This window comes from Musca autumnalis, unplaced genomic scaffold, assembly GCF_047663935.1.
Source record: "Musca autumnalis isolate F117 unplaced genomic scaffold, ASM4766393v1 scaffold_5, whole genome shotgun sequence".
In the NCBI taxonomy this organism is placed as follows: Eukaryota; Metazoa; Arthropoda; class Insecta; order Diptera; family Muscidae; genus Musca; species Musca autumnalis.
The window spans coordinates 46,486,021-46,504,525 of NW_027412088.1; the positions used below are offsets into that span (position 1 = coordinate 46,486,021).

The window sequence follows — 18,505 nt, forward strand, 5'->3', positions numbered from 1 at the left end:
TTTGTATTGTTTTAATTGTTGTCTATTTTGGTCCATTTGAAACAGAAATATTGAACATTAAAGAGCAATCTTCTTCGCGAAATCTACGTTATATTCCAGCAAAATGTTTGTAGCCAAGGAAGTGGATGAATCGTGTACATCAGTGCGAGTGATTTCGGACAACATCTTTTTACGTGAAAGAAGTCATGATTTTTAAAAGGGCAAGGTGCAGTCCCTTTTGCTTCCATAGCAAACGTCTAGGATGCACTCCATTTTCGATCCACGGCAAGTTTTTTGATTGAGTTCTTTGGATTGAATTTGGGGGTCGATTATGCATTGCCACTAAACTTGAGTTGCGTTGTCAATTGTCAGCACAAGTGAGATGAAATGTTGTATTATTGATGTCAACCCAACTGGGTTGTGGATAAACGTGTTATCGATCAGTGTTTTTTCAAACTTGTGAACTCTATATTAAACCCAAAAGGCACAATTCGCAAAAAAAAACATTTTAAAATAATAGCTTTACATACCTGAGGTTACCATTTGTTACCATTTTTAACCTGCAAAGCGTTCCTTAACCCCAAAAAGTGGTAAAACTGGCAGCAATTTTTAAGAGAGTGGGAGAGAGCACAAATGCCTTTCTCAGACAAATTTCTGCAGGTAAAAAATAGTAGAACGTATTTTCCGACATTACATATTTCACAATGAAAAAAAAAATTAACGAAAAACAGAAGAAAAAGGCGAACGCTGACAAAAAAAAAATTAAAAACTGTGAAATAAAAGAAGAAAATTGAATTTGTATGTTTTTTTTTTTGACATTGCTACCAGATCTACCATTTCTTCGTTCCATTACTTTTCTGGTAAAAATGTTCATGAGAGAGTAATTTTGACAGTTTTCTCTTTTACCATTAAAAAAGTAAAGGAACAAAGCTAATACGTTCAGTGGAATTATTTTTTGATGATGAAGAAAATGTACAGGACATGACATCTATTAGAAGAAATTTGAGGGACAAGCCGAATCCATTGGAATCGCCATATGTACTGTAAGTTGAAGCTAGTGTTGGAAAGATCTGTATATTCAGTAAATTATTTTAGGTTTAAGGCGTATTTTCGATTGCCAAAGGATGCCGTAGGTTACATTGTGGAAACGTTAAAGGATGACTTCAAAGTAAGTTATAGATCAACAGCCATACCCCTACTTTAAAAAGTGTGCGCTGCGTTGAGATTTTTTGCGGAGGGAAGTTTCCAAAACGTATTGAAGGAAGTTGTCAACTTGATAGAGGACAAATTGGGTCGAAATTTCATCGTTTCGAAGTTGACGGTTCAAAAACGAAATTCCCTGGTGTAGTCGGCAATTTATCAATTACTAATTCAAACTGTTGTTTTCTAGTTATTTTCACCATATTTTTGATACACAAAATTAATTAATCATTCAAATAATCAACAATTGTTAAGAAAATGTTTTTTTCCTTTCAATTTTATAGTACGTTTATATATAACCGGATTTAACAAACCCACTGGGTTTTAAATGTCAACTCCTTTGTGTATACGTCAAATAAATCCTCATAAAAAAGGTTAACCCTGCAAAATGCTAAAATAGCTCTGTTCCTTTACGTGCAAGAATCTTCAAGTTTTACAACTTTTTACTCGAAAAGCGTTCCTTTACTTCAGACACCATACAATTCATATGGAAGCAGATTACAACTTTTGCTACTTTTGCCGGTTTTACCACTTTCAAAAGTAAAGGAACAGACCAAATATAAACAGGCTGTTACTTCTTGTTTCTTCACTTCAACTGAAAATAACTGTTTGCTGGAAAAAAGGCGGTTCGTTAACTGAGATTCCAACTTCAGTTGAAGGTTGCCATACATAAAGTAATTTTGACAACAGGCAACTCCACTCAACGATAGTTGCTATCGATAATCGATGTATTAGATGCATTCTAAAGCTGGGTACACATTGTCAGTTTTGAATGTCGATATTTCGCAATTATCGATAACTGTCAAACCGTCCAGCAACCACGAAACATTTTGTGGTTGCATGATAGAGCTGGCAAAAAATCGATGGCACTATCGATAATATCGATTGTTATTTAAAAATTCAATATCGATAGATAGTTTTGCCTATCGATATTATCGGAATAAAAACCCCTAACCTGAAATCCATTGAAATAAATAGAAATTTCGCTGCTTTTATGTTATGTGTGTGTAAGAAAGTAAGTCCGTAGTCACACGTACACATTTTTCAGTAAAATAAAATGTATTTTTTACATTTTTATAAAATAAAAGCATTTCTGCGAACTACTTTTGCATAATTTCAAGAAAATCATTGACATTTCCGCCATTTTCATCTCCAAATTAATGACGATGACAACTTTACGATAATATCGATAGCAATCGATATTTTAAAACATTATATCGAAAATATCTAATGTTGGGAATGACAAAAATGAACGGCCACACTTTCAAGCAACAACAAAGCTGCCATTCAAAACTGATAATGTGTACCCAGTTTAAAGCATAGTACACGGTCCAACAAAACTGACAGTCAACGTACTTTTGCGGCAATTTTCTGGCAAATAAAAACTTTTTGTTAGCTAAAAATGATTGAAAAACAACATTTAAGGTATAACTTAGTGATTAGGAAAGTAATCATGGTATAAGTAAAGACATGGTATAAGTAAAGAGTTAGATTTAAATGAAAAAAATCTATAGAACCCTTGTTTTTCTTGAATTCCTAAAACTTCAAAATAAAAGCAACAAGTGTTTTTGTTTACAATCCATTTTTTGAGCATTTTATAAAAAACGCGAAAAATGAATGAAGAGTTAAGTTTTCTCCACATAATCGAGTTGTGAATATGATAAACTGATTGATTCAATGCAAATCTCACCAATTTCTTCCATACAAATGGTCTAAAAACAATTTTAAAAATCATTGAATTCGATTGTTTTTAAAATTGTTTGGCATATTATTCAAACACCACACACACATACACAGTTTGTTTATATTGTTTTGAAGTTTTAGGCATACTCGAATGAAAAAATTTAAATTGACATAAAGCTTTGGCTAACCTTTCTTACTAAACCATGAAAGTAATTATTCAGCTAGACTTTGATATTAACGAAATAGACCTCGATGACTGTCAGTTTTGTTGGACCGTGTGTACTATGCTTTAAGCTGGGTACACATTGTCAGTTTTGAATGACAGCTTTGTTGGTGCTTGCTAGTGTGGCCGTTCATTTTTGTCATTCATCATTCTTCATCATTCATATTTTGTGGTTGTTGGACGGTTGGACAGTTATCGATAATTGCAAAAAATCATCATTCAAAACTGACAATGTGTACTGTACTTTAAGCTGGGTACACATTCTCAGTTTTGAATGACAGCTTTGTTGTTGCTTGCTAGTGTGGCCGTTCATTTTTGTCATTCATCATGCAACGGAAAAATGTTTTGTGGTTGCTGGACTGTTTGACAGTTATCGATACTTGAGAAATATCGACATTCAAAACTGACAATTGCTCTGTTCCAGAACCTGCAAGAAGCTACTATTTTTACTACGATAACATTTTTTCCTTTATGTTATCGAAAAAAATAGCAAAAATTAGTAGATTCTTGCAGTACTGGAACAGACCAAACGTGTACTGTTCTTAAAGCTGGGTACACATTGTCAGTTTTGAATGACAGCATTGTTGTTGCTTGCTAGTGTGGCCGTTCATTTTTGTCCTTCATCATTCATATTTTGTGGTTGTTGGACGGTTGGACAGTTATCGATAATTGCAAAAAATCATCATTCAAAACTGACAATGTGTACTGTACTTTAAGCTGGAACACATTCTCAGTTTTGAATGACAGCTTTGTTGTTGCTTGCTAGTGTGGCCGTTCATTTTTGTCATTCATCATGCAACGGAAAAATGTTTTGTGGTTGCTGGACTGTTTAGGCCTGCGTACATAAGCTGCTCTGCCTGATTGCCTTACTTTCCTGCTTCATTTTTGACATAATAAAAATAATAGAATAAAGAAGGCCGAGGAAATTTCGAACTGGCTTGCCCTTTCCTTTTTTATTCTTTTATCAGAAGTAAGCAAGGTAAGCAGGCAAGGCAGCTTATGTACGCAGGCCTTTAGACAGTCATCGATACTTGAGAAATATCGACATTCAAAACTGACAATCGCTCTGTTCCAGAACCTGCAAGAAGCTACTATTTTTACTACGATAACATTTTTTCCTTTATGTTATCGAAAAAAAAATAGCAAAAATTAGTAGATTCTTGCAGTACTGGAACAGACCAAATGTGTACTGTTCTTAAAGCTGTGTACACGTTGTCAGTTTTGAATGACAGCATTGTTGTTGCTTGCTAGTGTGGCCGTTCATTTTTGTCATTCATCATGCAACCACAAAATATTTTGTGGTTGCTGGACGGTTGGACAGTTATCGATAATTGCAAAAAATCGTCATTCAAAACTGGCAATGTGTACTGTACTTTAGAGCTCGCAAAACATCAATGGCACTATCGATAAAATCGATTATTTTTTAAAAATTAAATATCGATAGATAGTTTTGCCTATCTATATTATCGGAACAAAAACCCCCCAACCTAAAATTCATTGAAATAAATAGAAATTTCGCTATTCGGTTCTGTGTGTGTGAGAAAGTCCGTAGTCAAACGTACACCATTTTCGGAAAAGTAAAATGTATTTTTTTAATATTTTTATAAAATAAAGGCAATTGTTTACTCTCCTTTACATTTCTGTGAACTACTTGTGCAAAATGTCAATAAAAGCATTGACATTTCCGCCATTTTCATCTCCAAATTAATGGTGTTGACAACTTAACGATAATATCAATAGCATCGATATTTTAAAATATATCGAAAATATATATGTTGGGAATATCGATGGTTTGCCAGCTCTATGTGTACTGTACTTTAAGTGGGGTACACACGATCTGTTTTGCTGAAATAATCGGTTGCTTCCAGGGTGGCCGTTCCCAGCAAAAAGTTTGCATCCGCGGATGCTGTTGGATCACTACAAGTGTACAGTACATTTGCCGTTGAAGTGCATCTTTTCCTATGAATTTTACAAGAGAGCGCGCAGCTAGGATGCACTCTGTTTTGCTTCCACAGCACACAGCTAGGATGCACTCTGTTTTCGATTTAAATCACAGCTTTTGATATAGTCTTTTGATTGAATTTAAAGGCACTCTTCAGATTGTGTTTTTAATCAATCTAAAGATCCAGTAAAATGCAAGCTATTGCGAAATATCCCAGAATAAATAAAATGCATTTATTATTTGTGTAAAACAAGAATACAAAGAAGTTTATTATATAAACACAAATTAAAAAAGCTTCCATTAAATTCAATCACAATTGAGTGTACTTCCTCCGCTCTCCATTTAATCCAAGCGCAACTGATTTTTCTTCGTCATCCAAAAGGTTTTTTATGTTGCCTTCCCATCACTAGTTCAGCTTTCGACTCCAATTCCACTCCATTAAAAATTTCCGTCTCGTAAATTACCACGAAAATGTTCGCTACTTTAGTTTGTATTTTTTTATTGTATAACAAATTCTTCGAAATATATTCGCACTTGTTTCTCTTTTAAAGAAATAATGTCGGCAACGACGAGTAGGGATCAACCAACTGTTTTTGTTTTGTAGGGATATCTAAAGCAACTGCTTATAAAATGTATCGAACGAACGAAGTGCACGCCATTTATTATATCCCAGAATATCATCATGTTCCGCTCATCCAACATGTTTTTATATTGTCAGCTGAGCTTTCGGCAAGGACTTCAAATCCACTCATTCATTTTAGTCCCAATTTACATTAGGCGAGTTTACTTGCGGCAATTGTCAGTTTGATGGAGAGAGAGGTGAGGTATATGGTAACCCTTTGCCTCTCAACACCCTCTCTCACCCACAAACTGACAATTGCCTCAAGTAAACTCGCCTAATGTAAATTGGGACCTACTCTCGTGGATTATCACAAAAAGGTTCGCAACTTTTAATTAACTTAACTGTTTGTATTATTAATTTATAACAAAATATTAGAAATGTTGACACTCTTTTTTGTCTTTGGAATAAATAAAAATAAAGTCGTTGTTTGTAGGGATCGAGAAACTGGATTTTTTGTAGGGATCTCTACGCAAGTGCTTCTAAAATGTAATAAATGGAGTGCATTTTTCACGACTCCTCATGGACTGCTACAAAAAAAACTATGCAATCGTTATTTCACATAGAACATCTTCAAATAAATTTTGCTGGGAATGAGTGTAAATATTGCTAAAATGTGAAAATTTTATGAAATGGATTCAACTTGTTCAACACATAGAACAACTTTAAAAAGTTTTGCTGGGTACGCATTGAAGACCATGTTAAGCGGGGTACACACGATCAGTTTTGACTGTCAATTATTCGGAAATATCGATAAATGAGTCGTTCACTTTTTGAAAAATCTTAAATTTAAGTGTCAAAGCACTTGATATATGTTGTATAGTTGTTATGTCAGCGCGTACAGCTAGGCGTAATAATGCGTATGACCATTACGCATACTATTAGGCCTAGTGCTTAGAACCAGCACACATAACAAATATATGAATCAACCTGTTCTCAACAACCATTGCAAATTGATCAACAATATACACCTACCTACCACAACAACGCTTCCTGAGCGTCCGTATTACCCAAATACGTTGAATCCGAAATCCCATTTAAAACACAAAAACCGCGACTGAAACTTTATTAAATGTTTTCATTCGTAAAACAAACATTTTTCCTTTGCAATAAATTGTATTTCATGTTTTGTTGGGCTTTTGTTTTCAAAATTCAAAACACACACATAAGCTTCGTTCCCGTACTTTTTAATGGTAAAACTCGTAAAAGAGAGAACTGCAAACAATTTGTTCTTACACACACGTTTTTTGAAATAGTTCGGGAACGGAAAAATGGAAAATACGTCAAAAAAACTGGAACAAATGTCAAAGTGGGCGTATCAGCCAATCAGACGCCGGCAACTATATTACTATTTTTTTTTACTCGCCCAAATTTGTAGTGTAAAAAGTTTTTAAAGAGAGCGTCATTCAGCGTCATTTTTGTTTAAAGAGAAGTGAACATTTTACAACTTTTTTTGTGTACGGGAACGCTTTTTCGAGTAAAATGTGTAAAAGTCGTAAAAATTGTAAAAACTTTTTAGTTCTGGAACACAGCTATACATACAATAACTTATCGTACGTTCTGTCAAAGTTGAAATGTTCAACTTACAAAAAGTATACGCTCGACGTATTTCGGTAGTTCTTAAAGCGCTCGGCACATACGGTGCGTTCTGCGTTGCGTTACAACAACCACATGAAAAATGTGTAAGTGAAGCCAAGTTTTTTAATAAACAACAACATGGCTGACGCATTAAAGTTAAACATAATTTAACTGTTTTGGGACAACGCGAGGGCTTAAGCCCTCGGCACATACGGTCCGTTTAGTGACACGTTGCGACACGCGTTGTCCCAAAACAGTTAAATTATGTTTAACTTTAATGCGTCAGCCATGTTGTTGTTTATTAAAAAACTTGGCTTCACTTACACATTTTTCATGTGGTTGTTGTAACGCAACGCAGAACGCACCGTATGTGCCGAGCGCTTTAAGAATACATGTGTTCTACTTTTTTCACCACACACGCCCGTGGAATACGGTCGTATTTAGGCATAGGTGTAAAGGCCTGGGTACATAAGCTACCTTGCCTGATTGCCATGCTTTCCTGCTTCATTTCTGACATAATAAAAATAAAAGAATAATGCCATGTTCATACTAGAATTTGAATCACGTAGTTCGTTCTCATAATTACGTACACGAATTAACCCGTTCATACGACATGGTACACAATTCATTGCAACATGATTCATATTTTCATACTTTTTATTTTCTGATTTTAAAGAAAGTTTCGTCCAGAAGACGAGTAAAATTAATTGATATGAACTGAAAAACTATCTGTCCTTCTTTCAGATATCTATTAAATATTTATGGGCCGATTCCGTACAGCGAGGCGAGTCGTGTCGCGTTGCCAGTTGCAATTTTTCCATTACGTATGGCAAAAGTAGCACGACGACATCAATTTTTGTCGCCGTAATGTTGATTTTCCGGCGACAACAAATTAGCCGTCGCCGTTCATTTTTACTAACGAATAAAAATAAAATAAAAAAAAAATAAAAATAACTTGTTATCGACGATTATTTTCTATCGCTGTACGTAGTGCATTTTTTAAATTTTGTCGCAGAGACGATAGACGACGCGACATGACTCGGCTCGCTGTACGGAATCGGCCCATTAATTACATTATTTTCATTCATCTTTTCGATTTTTTCTCACAATTTTGGTGTTTTCAGCAAATAAAAATATTTTTCTATTTTCAAAATTAACGAGAGAGAGACCTGCCAAAATAACTTTTTGGTATACAGACTTTCTGGCAGGCATTTGATTTTTGTTTTTAAATTTGTTCGCGAATTTGAAACGATGGACAAGAAATGCAGCTGCAATAACGAAAATAGAACATTTGCTATGATTTGAATGTTTATTAGTCCTTAAACCGTTTACTTTTCATTCAGATTTTGCAGTTTTACTGAAAAATTTTGGTTTTTAATAAATTTTATATTTTTCCTGTCATAATTAATTTATTTCGATAAATTCTCTCATATGTTAGAGATGGGACATATTTTGTCGTCGTTCTGAGAGTAATCAAATCGAACAAAGTACACAAATCGTTGTTCGTTCTCAAAATTTTGTATGGGAAATGAAGTAATTATATCGTAATTTGGGGTCGAACAACGAATAGAGAACGAATTACCGTCAGTCTGAACCATGGCAGAACTACCAGGTAGTGGTACCACACCAGCTGATCGAATATGAAAAGTCAAATCCCTTTATAAAAAATTATTTTTGTTGTAATTTCCCCAACAACATAACGAAAGTTTTGACATAACATATTCAAAATTGTACGATGCCACTACCTGGGTAATTGTGTCATGGTCTGAACAAGGCATAAAGGAGGCCGGGAAAATGTTGAACTGGGTTGCCCTTTTCTTTTTTATTCTTTTATCAGAAGTAAGCAAGGTAAGCAGGCGAGGCAGCTTATGTACCCAGGCCTTAAGGCCTGAATTTCGTTTCTAGGTAACTTTACTAAATTAACCTTGTTAGCATAGAAGGCGCCACGACAACTAAACGTCAGTAAAAGATTCGGTGCTTCGATTCATTCTGTTTCACATTGTTTCGATATAAGTTAGATCCTATTAACGATCCAAATCGAGTTATTAGTGTAGTTTTTTCTTTTTGTTTTTGAATTTCTTGTCGTGTAATTTGTGGCGAAGAATCCAATTTAAAAGAACTACAATAAATACGATTATAACATTGTATCGTTTTATTTTTGAAGATATATGTAAGTTATTTTTTTTTTTTTGAAAAACAACAATTTCGAAATAAATATTTACATATTTTTTTTGTTTATATTGCCAATATCAATTCAATAAAAAGTCAATTCTCAGCGGTGGATACATTCATAATAAGTAATATATTCGTTTCTATATAACGTGGTAAATGTTTAACGTTCTTGTTACAGTTGAAAAGTGATACTGAACTTGACATGTTCACTATTAAAATGGCTAAACAAGTAAATGTAGTGCAATCAACATTCAACTGCAACATATTTTTTCCTTTAATTGAAAAAATAAAAGTTTTTATTTTAGTTTTTCTTTTGTAATATCATTTCGTTTTTTATTGTTGATCAAATAATTTGCCTTGAAAAAGGCAAACTATAAAAATATATAAATTTAGGGGGTAAGAATAAACAGAATGGGATTTTCTTTACAAAATAGAATTAACAAAACACAAGAAGAGTGTTGTTAAAAATTGCTGAGGGGGGGAAAATAAACATAAAACTACTGGAGGAGATTTTTTTATTAAATGCATCTTTGAAAAAACGGAAAAATAGTTATTCATACGAAAAACTTTTAACGCAAAATGGCTCAATAATAATAATAATTGCAAACATTTCACAATGTTTTTGTTTTTATGTAAATATATTAAAAAATTGTTTATTTTTTAAATTCTTTTCAACTACTAATTAAAAAAAAAATATTTGTAAAGGCCATTAGGAGTTATGAGAGTATGGGATAGTAGCAAACAAGTATTATGTATATGTAAGAGAGTAAATAAAGTCCTTTATAGATGGTAGGGTAGGTGGTAGAAGGATATTATTTAATAATTTTTAAACTTAAAATTTAAAAATTAAAATAATGACTGACTGGCGATAGTGTCTAAAGATTCGAGTAGATTTTTTTCTCTTTGTTTTGTTTTAATTTTTTCTTTTTAAATATAGAAATGAGTCATACTTAAAATAAAATAATTAAAATACATTTTTGTTTAAGGTGTTTTTTTGTTTTGTTTTGCATTTCATTTTGGGAAAAATATTACAAAAAAGTAATAATACAAATCAAAAGTAAGAATTATATAGTATGCATACAGAAGAAGAGAAGAAGTGTTTGAAAGTGTTTTGAGCATTTTTAAGAAATGTTGTTGTTGTTATGTCTTTGTTAAAACAAATATAATTAGTTTCTTTTTGCAAATGTGTGCATCAAAGAAAGAATGAAAAATACTTTTAAGTAATAAAGGTGTTGGTTGTTGGTTCTTCTTAATCGCCATATGCTCGCTCATTTTGTTTTTAGCGTGTTTATATACTTTTTGAAGTTATTTTTTCTTGTGTTTTAATAAAATATGTTAATCTTTTTTGTGTGTGTTTTAAAGTGTATATAAGCTAAATGAAAATCTAAAGATTTGTTTGTTCGTTTCTTGTGTCTTCTTCTTTGTTTTCTTTCTTTCTTTTTTAGCTCTCAAAGTTTAGCAAAACAAGTTCAACTTATTTTTTTAACATCTTTGTTGTCGTAGCTCTTTTGCAAATTGTTTGTTTCTATGTATAGAATAATAATATTAATATAAGAAACTACAATCATTTATTATGTTTTTTTTTTCTCGGTGTACGAAACAAAAACAGAAAAACAGAAGAGGTAAAGTTTTTTTGTGATAGGCTACTAAACGAAAAGAAATCATAAAGAGAACACACCGCACCACACGCACATGCTTGCACAAATGTAGTTTAATATTCCTCATCTTCGGGTGGAATCTCATCTGGAGGCGCAAAACCATCCTAAAAAAGAAAAAGAAATATTGGTATTAGAAGTTAATAGTTTAAAAACAACAAAAATCTTTATAGACGACAGAAGGGAGTCCATATGGACGACAGAGGGGAGTCTTTTTAGACGACAGAAGACTATTTTTATAGACGACATGAGGGAGTCTTTATAGACACAACGGATTCCTTATAGACGACAGAAGTACTCTTTATAGACGACAGAAGGGAGTTTTTATAGACGACACAAGGTCACAAGTCTTTATAGGCAACAGAAGGCAGTCTTTATAGACGGTAGAAGTTGTTGTTGTTGTAACAGTGTTTTATTATTATGTTTGTATGTTCGTTCTCCTGTTCAATCTGGCTCTGGGTCTATCTCCAGTTCCAGAAAAAAGGCTACTTCGATGGGATGTAACCACAGATCCACTGGAGTTAGATGAGTAGGTTTGGCGGGGCAGTTGAATAGGTGCTTAGTGTCGTGCGGGCCCATGCCGCATACTGGGCAGATGTTTTGCACGGTGCGATCGATTCCCGCCCAATAGGAATTTAGGCGGCTGCAATATCCCGAGCGTAATTGAGCCAAAACTACTCTGGTTTGTCGTGGCAGCTGACGCTCTTCTGCTGCGATAGATGGGGGATGTGCTCCGATGACTGCATTCACACAATAATTGCTTATGGTCTTAGCAACTGTGTTCGTGTGAATGCTGTTCAAACCTGCCTGATATGCCTGTTGATCTAGAGGTTCTCTCCTATATTATTGGACCGTCGTCTCTATAGCATGAATATCCTTCTTTATATGCCTGGGTGTATCGGTGGCCAGCAGATGGTGATTGGGATGGCTCTCACGGTAACACCCGAGCAAGTATTGCAACGATAGCATCTCATTATGTTGTCGTATTGGAAGAATCTTTGCCTCCTCATGTAGACGGTCCACTGTAGATTTGAGGAGGCACCCTGTTGCTGTTCTCAGGGCGGCGTTCTGACAAATTTGAATCTTATCCCACTGTGTGTCACATAAATTCGGGGACCATGCTGGCGCCGCATAGCTAACAACTAATCGACCTATCGCTTTATACGTGGTCAACAAGGTTTCTTTATCTGCACCCCAAGTGCTGCCGGCTAGAGACTTGAGGACCTTGTTTCTACATTTCAGTTTATCGCAGATAGCTGTGGCATGCGCGGACGACGTGAAAGTGGTGTCGAATGTGACCCCTAGAATTTTGGGGCAGTTTGTGGTCGGAATTCTGCTACCATCGACCCTGATATTCAACTCTCTTCTATACTGCGCCGTCCATGTGGTGAACAGAGTGGCCGTCGATTTAGTGCCGGATATCTGCATATTCCTCGCGTGGAAAAAGGTGGTAAGATCGGTTAAATAGGAGTTCAGTCTCTTACAGATGTCATCAGGATAGGTAACTGACGCCAGGATCGTACAATCATCCGCATACGTTACGATCTCAATGCCGTCTGGAGGGGGCGGAATACAGGAAAGGTAGAGGTTAAACAGTTCCGGAGATATCACCCCTCCTTGGGGAACTCCCTGTTTCACTCTACGGGGTTTGGATTTCTTGTTCCTGAACTCCACATACGACTGGCGACCACACATACATATATGTAGTTGATTATCCAACGTTTCAGACTTCGCCGGAGGGTTGTCTGCTCGATGTCCTCGAACAGCGTGGAGTGCTTGACAGTATCAAAAGCTTTTGATAGGTCAAGCGCCACCATCACTGTTCTATCACACGGCCGCTCGTGGTTGAGTCCTCGACAAATATGTGTGGAGATGGCGTGCAGCGCTGTTGTCGTGCTGTGCTGCTTACGCTTATGCTTAATCCATGCTGATGATCGGCAACTTGATAGCTATTTCTAATGCTGGGGAGGACTAAGGCCTCAAGGGTCTTCGCTACAGGTGGCAAAAGCGAAATCGGCCTGTACGATTCACATTTGCTGGCATCCTTGCCTGGCTTCAGTAGCGGGACCGCCCTGCCCATTTTCCAGACTTCGGGAACAATAAGTGTGGCTAGCGACAGGTTGAGAACTTTAGTGAGATACTCCACTCCCGGCTTATCCAGCTGTTTCAACATTACCATGGAAATTCCGTCAGGGCCCAACGCTTTAGATGATTTAGCGTTCCTGATGGCATTCGCAACATCATCCATTGTAAACTGTGATGGTTCATCCTCGACAGGAAGAGTTTTATTGGACGTAACACTCTCGGGGTGCTCGACAAACTGTCGATTGAAGTAACTTTGACACCTCTTCGGGTCAGTCAACGTAACGTCGCCAAACGTTACTGAGGTCCTATCTTCCCTTCTTCCAGGGTTCGAGAGTGACTTAACCGTTGCCCACAATTCACCTATACCGGATCCAATGTTGCAACTCTTCAGATGATTTAACCACTTGTTCCGCTTATGTTCGCCGACCAGCCTGTTAACTTCCAGTGTCAGCTCCCTGACTCTGGGGTCGTCGGGGTTGGTTCGACGAAGCTCATCACGCCTCTATTTGGTCTTACTTCGGGTATTCGACCAGCAGGTATTTGGCGAGCGGCTGCAGCATTGATGATGTCTCGGAATGTCCTTTCCGCTACCCGAACATCAGAAGGATTGAGCAATTCTCTGAAGCGGTGATTGGCGAACTCTCTGAAACTTGGCCAATCAGTTTTATCGTGATTGACGAATGTGCGGCGTTCAGAGGTGATGAAATCGGGTGGTCTGCTGATGGAGACAATTATGGGGAGATGATCTGATCCAAGGGAAATTACGGGTTGCCAGGTGACGTCATTTGTCAGACCAGGTGACACGATGGTTATGTCTGGCGAACTGTGGTGACACGCTCTTTTAATTCTGGTAGGGGCGTCCTCATTGACCGAGCAAAACGTAGAGCTATCAATCTGCTCAGCCAGCGCTATACCTCTCTGGTCGTTTCCGAGGGGCGAATGCCACATCTCATGATGCGCATTAAAGTCCCCAGGACCAGCCGATTATGACCTTCCAAAAGCGGGCTAATGTCAGGTTTATAATCTGCGATACAGCTATTTCTCGGCGGGATGTATACGTTCAGCAATTGTATCTCGTCTGTTCCACACCTGACTGCTACCCCCATACATTCCATGTACGGGTCATTAGAGACAGGATCAAGCGAGATAGGTCTGTATTGAACAGACTGGTGCAAGAGGAAAGCTATTCCCCACCTCCACATCTGGTGCGATCCTTCCTTATTACGTTGTAACCATCACAACGTACTGAGCTGTGTTCGTTCAGCATGGTTTCCTGCACCGCCGCGACCTTGATCTTCTTGCGATTCATAAAGTCCACTATTTCATCGATCTTACCTTGGAGTCCATTGCAATTAAATTGCAAAAAGGATGCATTTTCAACAACGGCTGGTGTTAAATGCTGCGCGTGCGGCTGCTGTTGGGAAGATTGGATATGGGTGAAGATGCGGATGTGACAAACCGAGCACAAATATATTGGTCCTGGGTTTTCCTCCGTCCCGGCACGGACCAAAAGAATCCGGAGCAGACATTCAGGGATATGCCGCTCCCAGCACAGAAAAACGAAACAAATACAAACACATGTACACTGAGGTGGCAGCCGCTGGCCGGAACGCTGGTTTTGTGTGGTCCCGGGTCAACCCGGTACAGAGAACCCGCTGCCGTGGGATTGGACGATAGAAGTAGTCTTTATAGACGACAGAAGGCGATAATTATAGACAAAAGTAGTGGAATTCTGTAACTCGTTTTTCGAGTTACCGACAAATATCGGTAAAATTAATTTGCTTATAATTTCGGTAATTAACAACAAAAAAAGCTGTTGCTAAATCCTACCGACAGCAAGAGTGTTGTCAACTTTTGTTGATACTTTTCATTCATAATTTTGCATTTTAATGTTACCGATTTTTGTCGGTAACTCAAAAAAGAGTTATAAAATTCCACTACAGATGGGACATGCGACATACGGGATTCTTTATAGATGTCAGAAGGTAGTCTTTGTAGACTACAGAAGGTAGTCTATATAGACGACAAAAGGGAGTCTTTATAGACCACAGAAAGGAGTCTTTATAGACCAAAGAAAGGGATGCATTTAAATAATAGATGGGAGTCCCAAGAAATCTTCGTAGACGATAGAGGGGAGTCTTTGTAAATGAATCTTCATAGACGAAAGAAAAGTCTTTATAGACGACAGAAATGAATCTTTATTAAGAAAATAAATTAGAACTTATAGATGACAGAAATAAGCCTTTATAAGTGACAGGGTATCTTTATAGACGACAGAGTCTTAAAACTAAATGAGTTTTCTAGATTTTTGAGGGTTTTTTGATGGCCGACTATAGAGAAGTCTTGGTAAGCCACCAGAGATGAATTTGTATAAACGAGAAAGAAGAGAATCTTTACTGTGATACAAAAGAAACCATTTTAGGGGATCAAGAGGTAGTTTTAAAGGCTACCCTAAAGTTGGTGGTAAACTACGAAAATTCAGTCTTTTAAGACAGTCATAAGAGTGGCCAGAAGTGAGTCTTTGAAGACGGCCGGAGTGTGAGCGTGTTTAGTCGACACGATTGTAGTCATTATAGACATCTAGAGGCATGAGTTTAACGACGAACAAAACCAATCTGGTCAACCAGAAGGTAGCCCGTATAGACGACACGTCAACATAATTTTAATAGACAATCAAATGCAAGTCTTTGCAGACGATCAGATGGAATATTTTTGAGCGACCAGGTAAAAGTTTTTATAGAGCAGACTGACGCTGTAAATGACAAAATTTGAGAGCTTTCCGGGAATAGAGAGATGCCTTCAGGTCGAGATCTACTGGATGCCTTTACAGAAGATTTACAAATGTGTTTGAAGTGTTGAATCATCAAGTAATTTTGGTCGTTTGTTGATTTGGAAAATACCAACTCTTCTCTGCATTTACTTTGTGCAACACCCTCCTCTACACCATTTTAAAATAATACAGCAAATGTTTTTTTTTTGTTTAGATATGATTCATGTCTGGTCAAATAGAAGTAAATAAAAATATTATTAATATTCCCAATACATACCTCCGTTGCATACAAAATTTCCAAAATTTTCTGTATTAAAGGATGCGAATCTCCTTCATCGGCTTCTTGGCAGCTAAAAAGTATATGTGACATTATTAATTTTTTTACATACATATTGCTTTAAACCGAAGAATGTAAAACTTACAGAATTTCAATGTCGCGCAATTTAGAGAAGTAGAAATCTCTTTCCTTTTCCAAGCCCTCCAAATTTAAACGCATATCCATAACCTAAGGTAAAGAAACACCACACAGGAAGTTAGTATTACAATTGCCATTAAAAAAACAAAACCTCCGGATTACCTGACTTGATAATTCCTCAATTTGTTGATTTGTTACTGCATTTGAATTGTCATTTGCCTTCTTGACAGCGCCACCACTGTTGGAAATGGCATTGGTTCTTGAATTTGCAACAGGTGCTGCTCTGGGTGGTACTTTTGTAGCTGTTTGTTTGAGGGGTTTTGTAAAGATATCAATTATACTATTAGTAAAATTAAAAGGTATTGGAATCAAGTGAAACTCAATCAAAATGTTTGCAACTACAGATTGAGTAAATTTCACAAGACCATTTATGATTTATTTGTTTAACAATTTTAACAAACGCGAAGCACGTCAAAAAGAAAAAAGAATAATGATTTTGTTTATGAAAAATTAAATAAACCAAGAAAAATATTCCAAAAATGAACAAAGAAATGAATTTTGTAAGAATGTTTGTTATGTGCTTTCCAGTTTTGTTAAATGCCAAAGAAATGAAATAAAAAAAAAAAAAAAAACAAAATACCAAATAAACCAAAAATAATAAAACAAACACAATATCTACATAAACAAAAAACAACTACATAAAATAGGACAAATCACATACTGGGCCTCACTGTTGATGACACTGTCGATCGTTGTGTGGCCACTGCCACAGCCGGTTTCCTGTATGAAGTGTTGCCGCCACCAGTGCCTGGCAAAGTCTTAACATTACCCGCTCCAAAACCCATTTGTGCACCCTCTCTGGCCGCACTGGCATCATAATCATGACCATCGTAATTTGCATCGAAGAATTTTTTAAACCATTGCAAAAATTCAAAATTATCTTGAAAGCGGCCTTTTATCAATTTGTCAATGGGTATAATCTAAAAGAGGTTAGGTGGTGGTTTGATGTTTCCCAAAGTAGTGAGACATATGGAACATAGGCATACAATAGACGACCCACATAAATTTGCACATCACAAAATAAACAAAAAGTGTGATTGGTGGTGTATAACAAAAGAAAAAAGAAGAAACAAATAAATGATAGATGAAAATATTTGTTGTTCTTGTTAAGGCTAATAATATTAAGATTTTAATTTATTTATTAATAATTAAAAAAGTGTACAAAGTAAGTGATGTTTTATGAATCTGCTGCTGAACAAATGGGGGGTTGTTTGAAAGGGGACGACAACGAATTAAATTGTGGAATTTTAAAAATATATGTATATTGGGCGGGACATATATTTTCAACATGTATTTCCGACTTAGATAAAGGAGTATAGTGAAGAAAACTCTTTGTAAATGAGGGCAAAAACTTTTCTCCATGGGAAAATAATTTCGTAAAATCCAATACGATCTTTGAAGCAATGAATCAATTTTCCTTGATTAAAAAAAATAGTTGAAATAATTAATCAGTAGGAAAGCAAAACGAAAATTGATAAACCGTGGTGAGAATATACTGGTCGACGAAGTCGACCAAATGTTTCTATAATAATATGACCCTAAATGAAAAAAGGAAAGTAATTTTAAACGTGTAAAACTGTTTTATGATATGCTATAAAAGGTAAGAAAGATATCCCGAATTGATTGGGTACAGACCACTTTATAAACATACATATCGCAACCGTTCAACAAAAGGGTAGTAACTCAAAATTTCCTATTTTTTCAGTAGAAAAAAAAAAACAGTTTATATTAATGTTAAAGGTATATTATACAAAAAAACTATCCCCCATTATTATAAGTCTTCTTTTGTTATAGTTTGGATTTACCGAACAGATTTATAGCGTTCCGGTTAACTTAAAGTTAAAAGTGATGATTGAGTTTCAAGGAGGAGCTTCAAGTCATTAACTTTCAATGTGAAAATTATATTTTTAATACCTGCAAATTAGTTTATTTTGCATTTTCAAATCCATCAGATAGTAAAAGAACACATGTAATAATGGCCCTATGCCTTAGTAAAGATATCTTATACACTACACTACAGCACTCGGTTTCTTTTTATTTCGTTTGATTTTTTTTGTTATATTTCTAATCATTTTTCGAGTTACTACCATTTTGCTAATAAAATTCTTTGTTTTAGTAGAGATA

At 35.9% G+C, this 18,505-nt stretch overlaps 1 protein-coding gene across 2 annotated transcripts in view; it reads right to left on the bottom strand.

Annotated features, from left to right (window-relative positions):
• Window positions 1-9,689: 9,689 nt before the first annotated feature.
• The window catches only part of Eb1 (microtubule-associated protein RP/EB family member 1), a 47,671-nt gene continuing 38,855 nt past the window's right edge, over window positions 9,690-18,505 (bottom strand). The window contains exons 4-8 of one of the 2 annotated variants that reach the window (XM_073992862.1): window positions 17,043-17,301; window positions 16,484-16,623; window positions 16,329-16,411; window positions 16,184-16,256; window positions 9,690-11,158 (exon numbers count right to left, since the gene is read on the bottom strand). In XM_073992862.1, the coding sequence (XP_073848963.1) occupies window positions 11,108-11,158; window positions 16,184-16,256; window positions 16,329-16,411; window positions 16,484-16,623; window positions 17,043-17,301 (606 nt within the window). In that variant the 3' untranslated portion in view covers window positions 9,690-11,107. The remainder of the gene's footprint in view (window positions 11,159-16,183; window positions 16,257-16,328; window positions 16,412-16,483; window positions 16,624-17,042; window positions 17,302-18,505) is intronic. The other variant, XM_073992861.1, reaches the window with a different exon arrangement.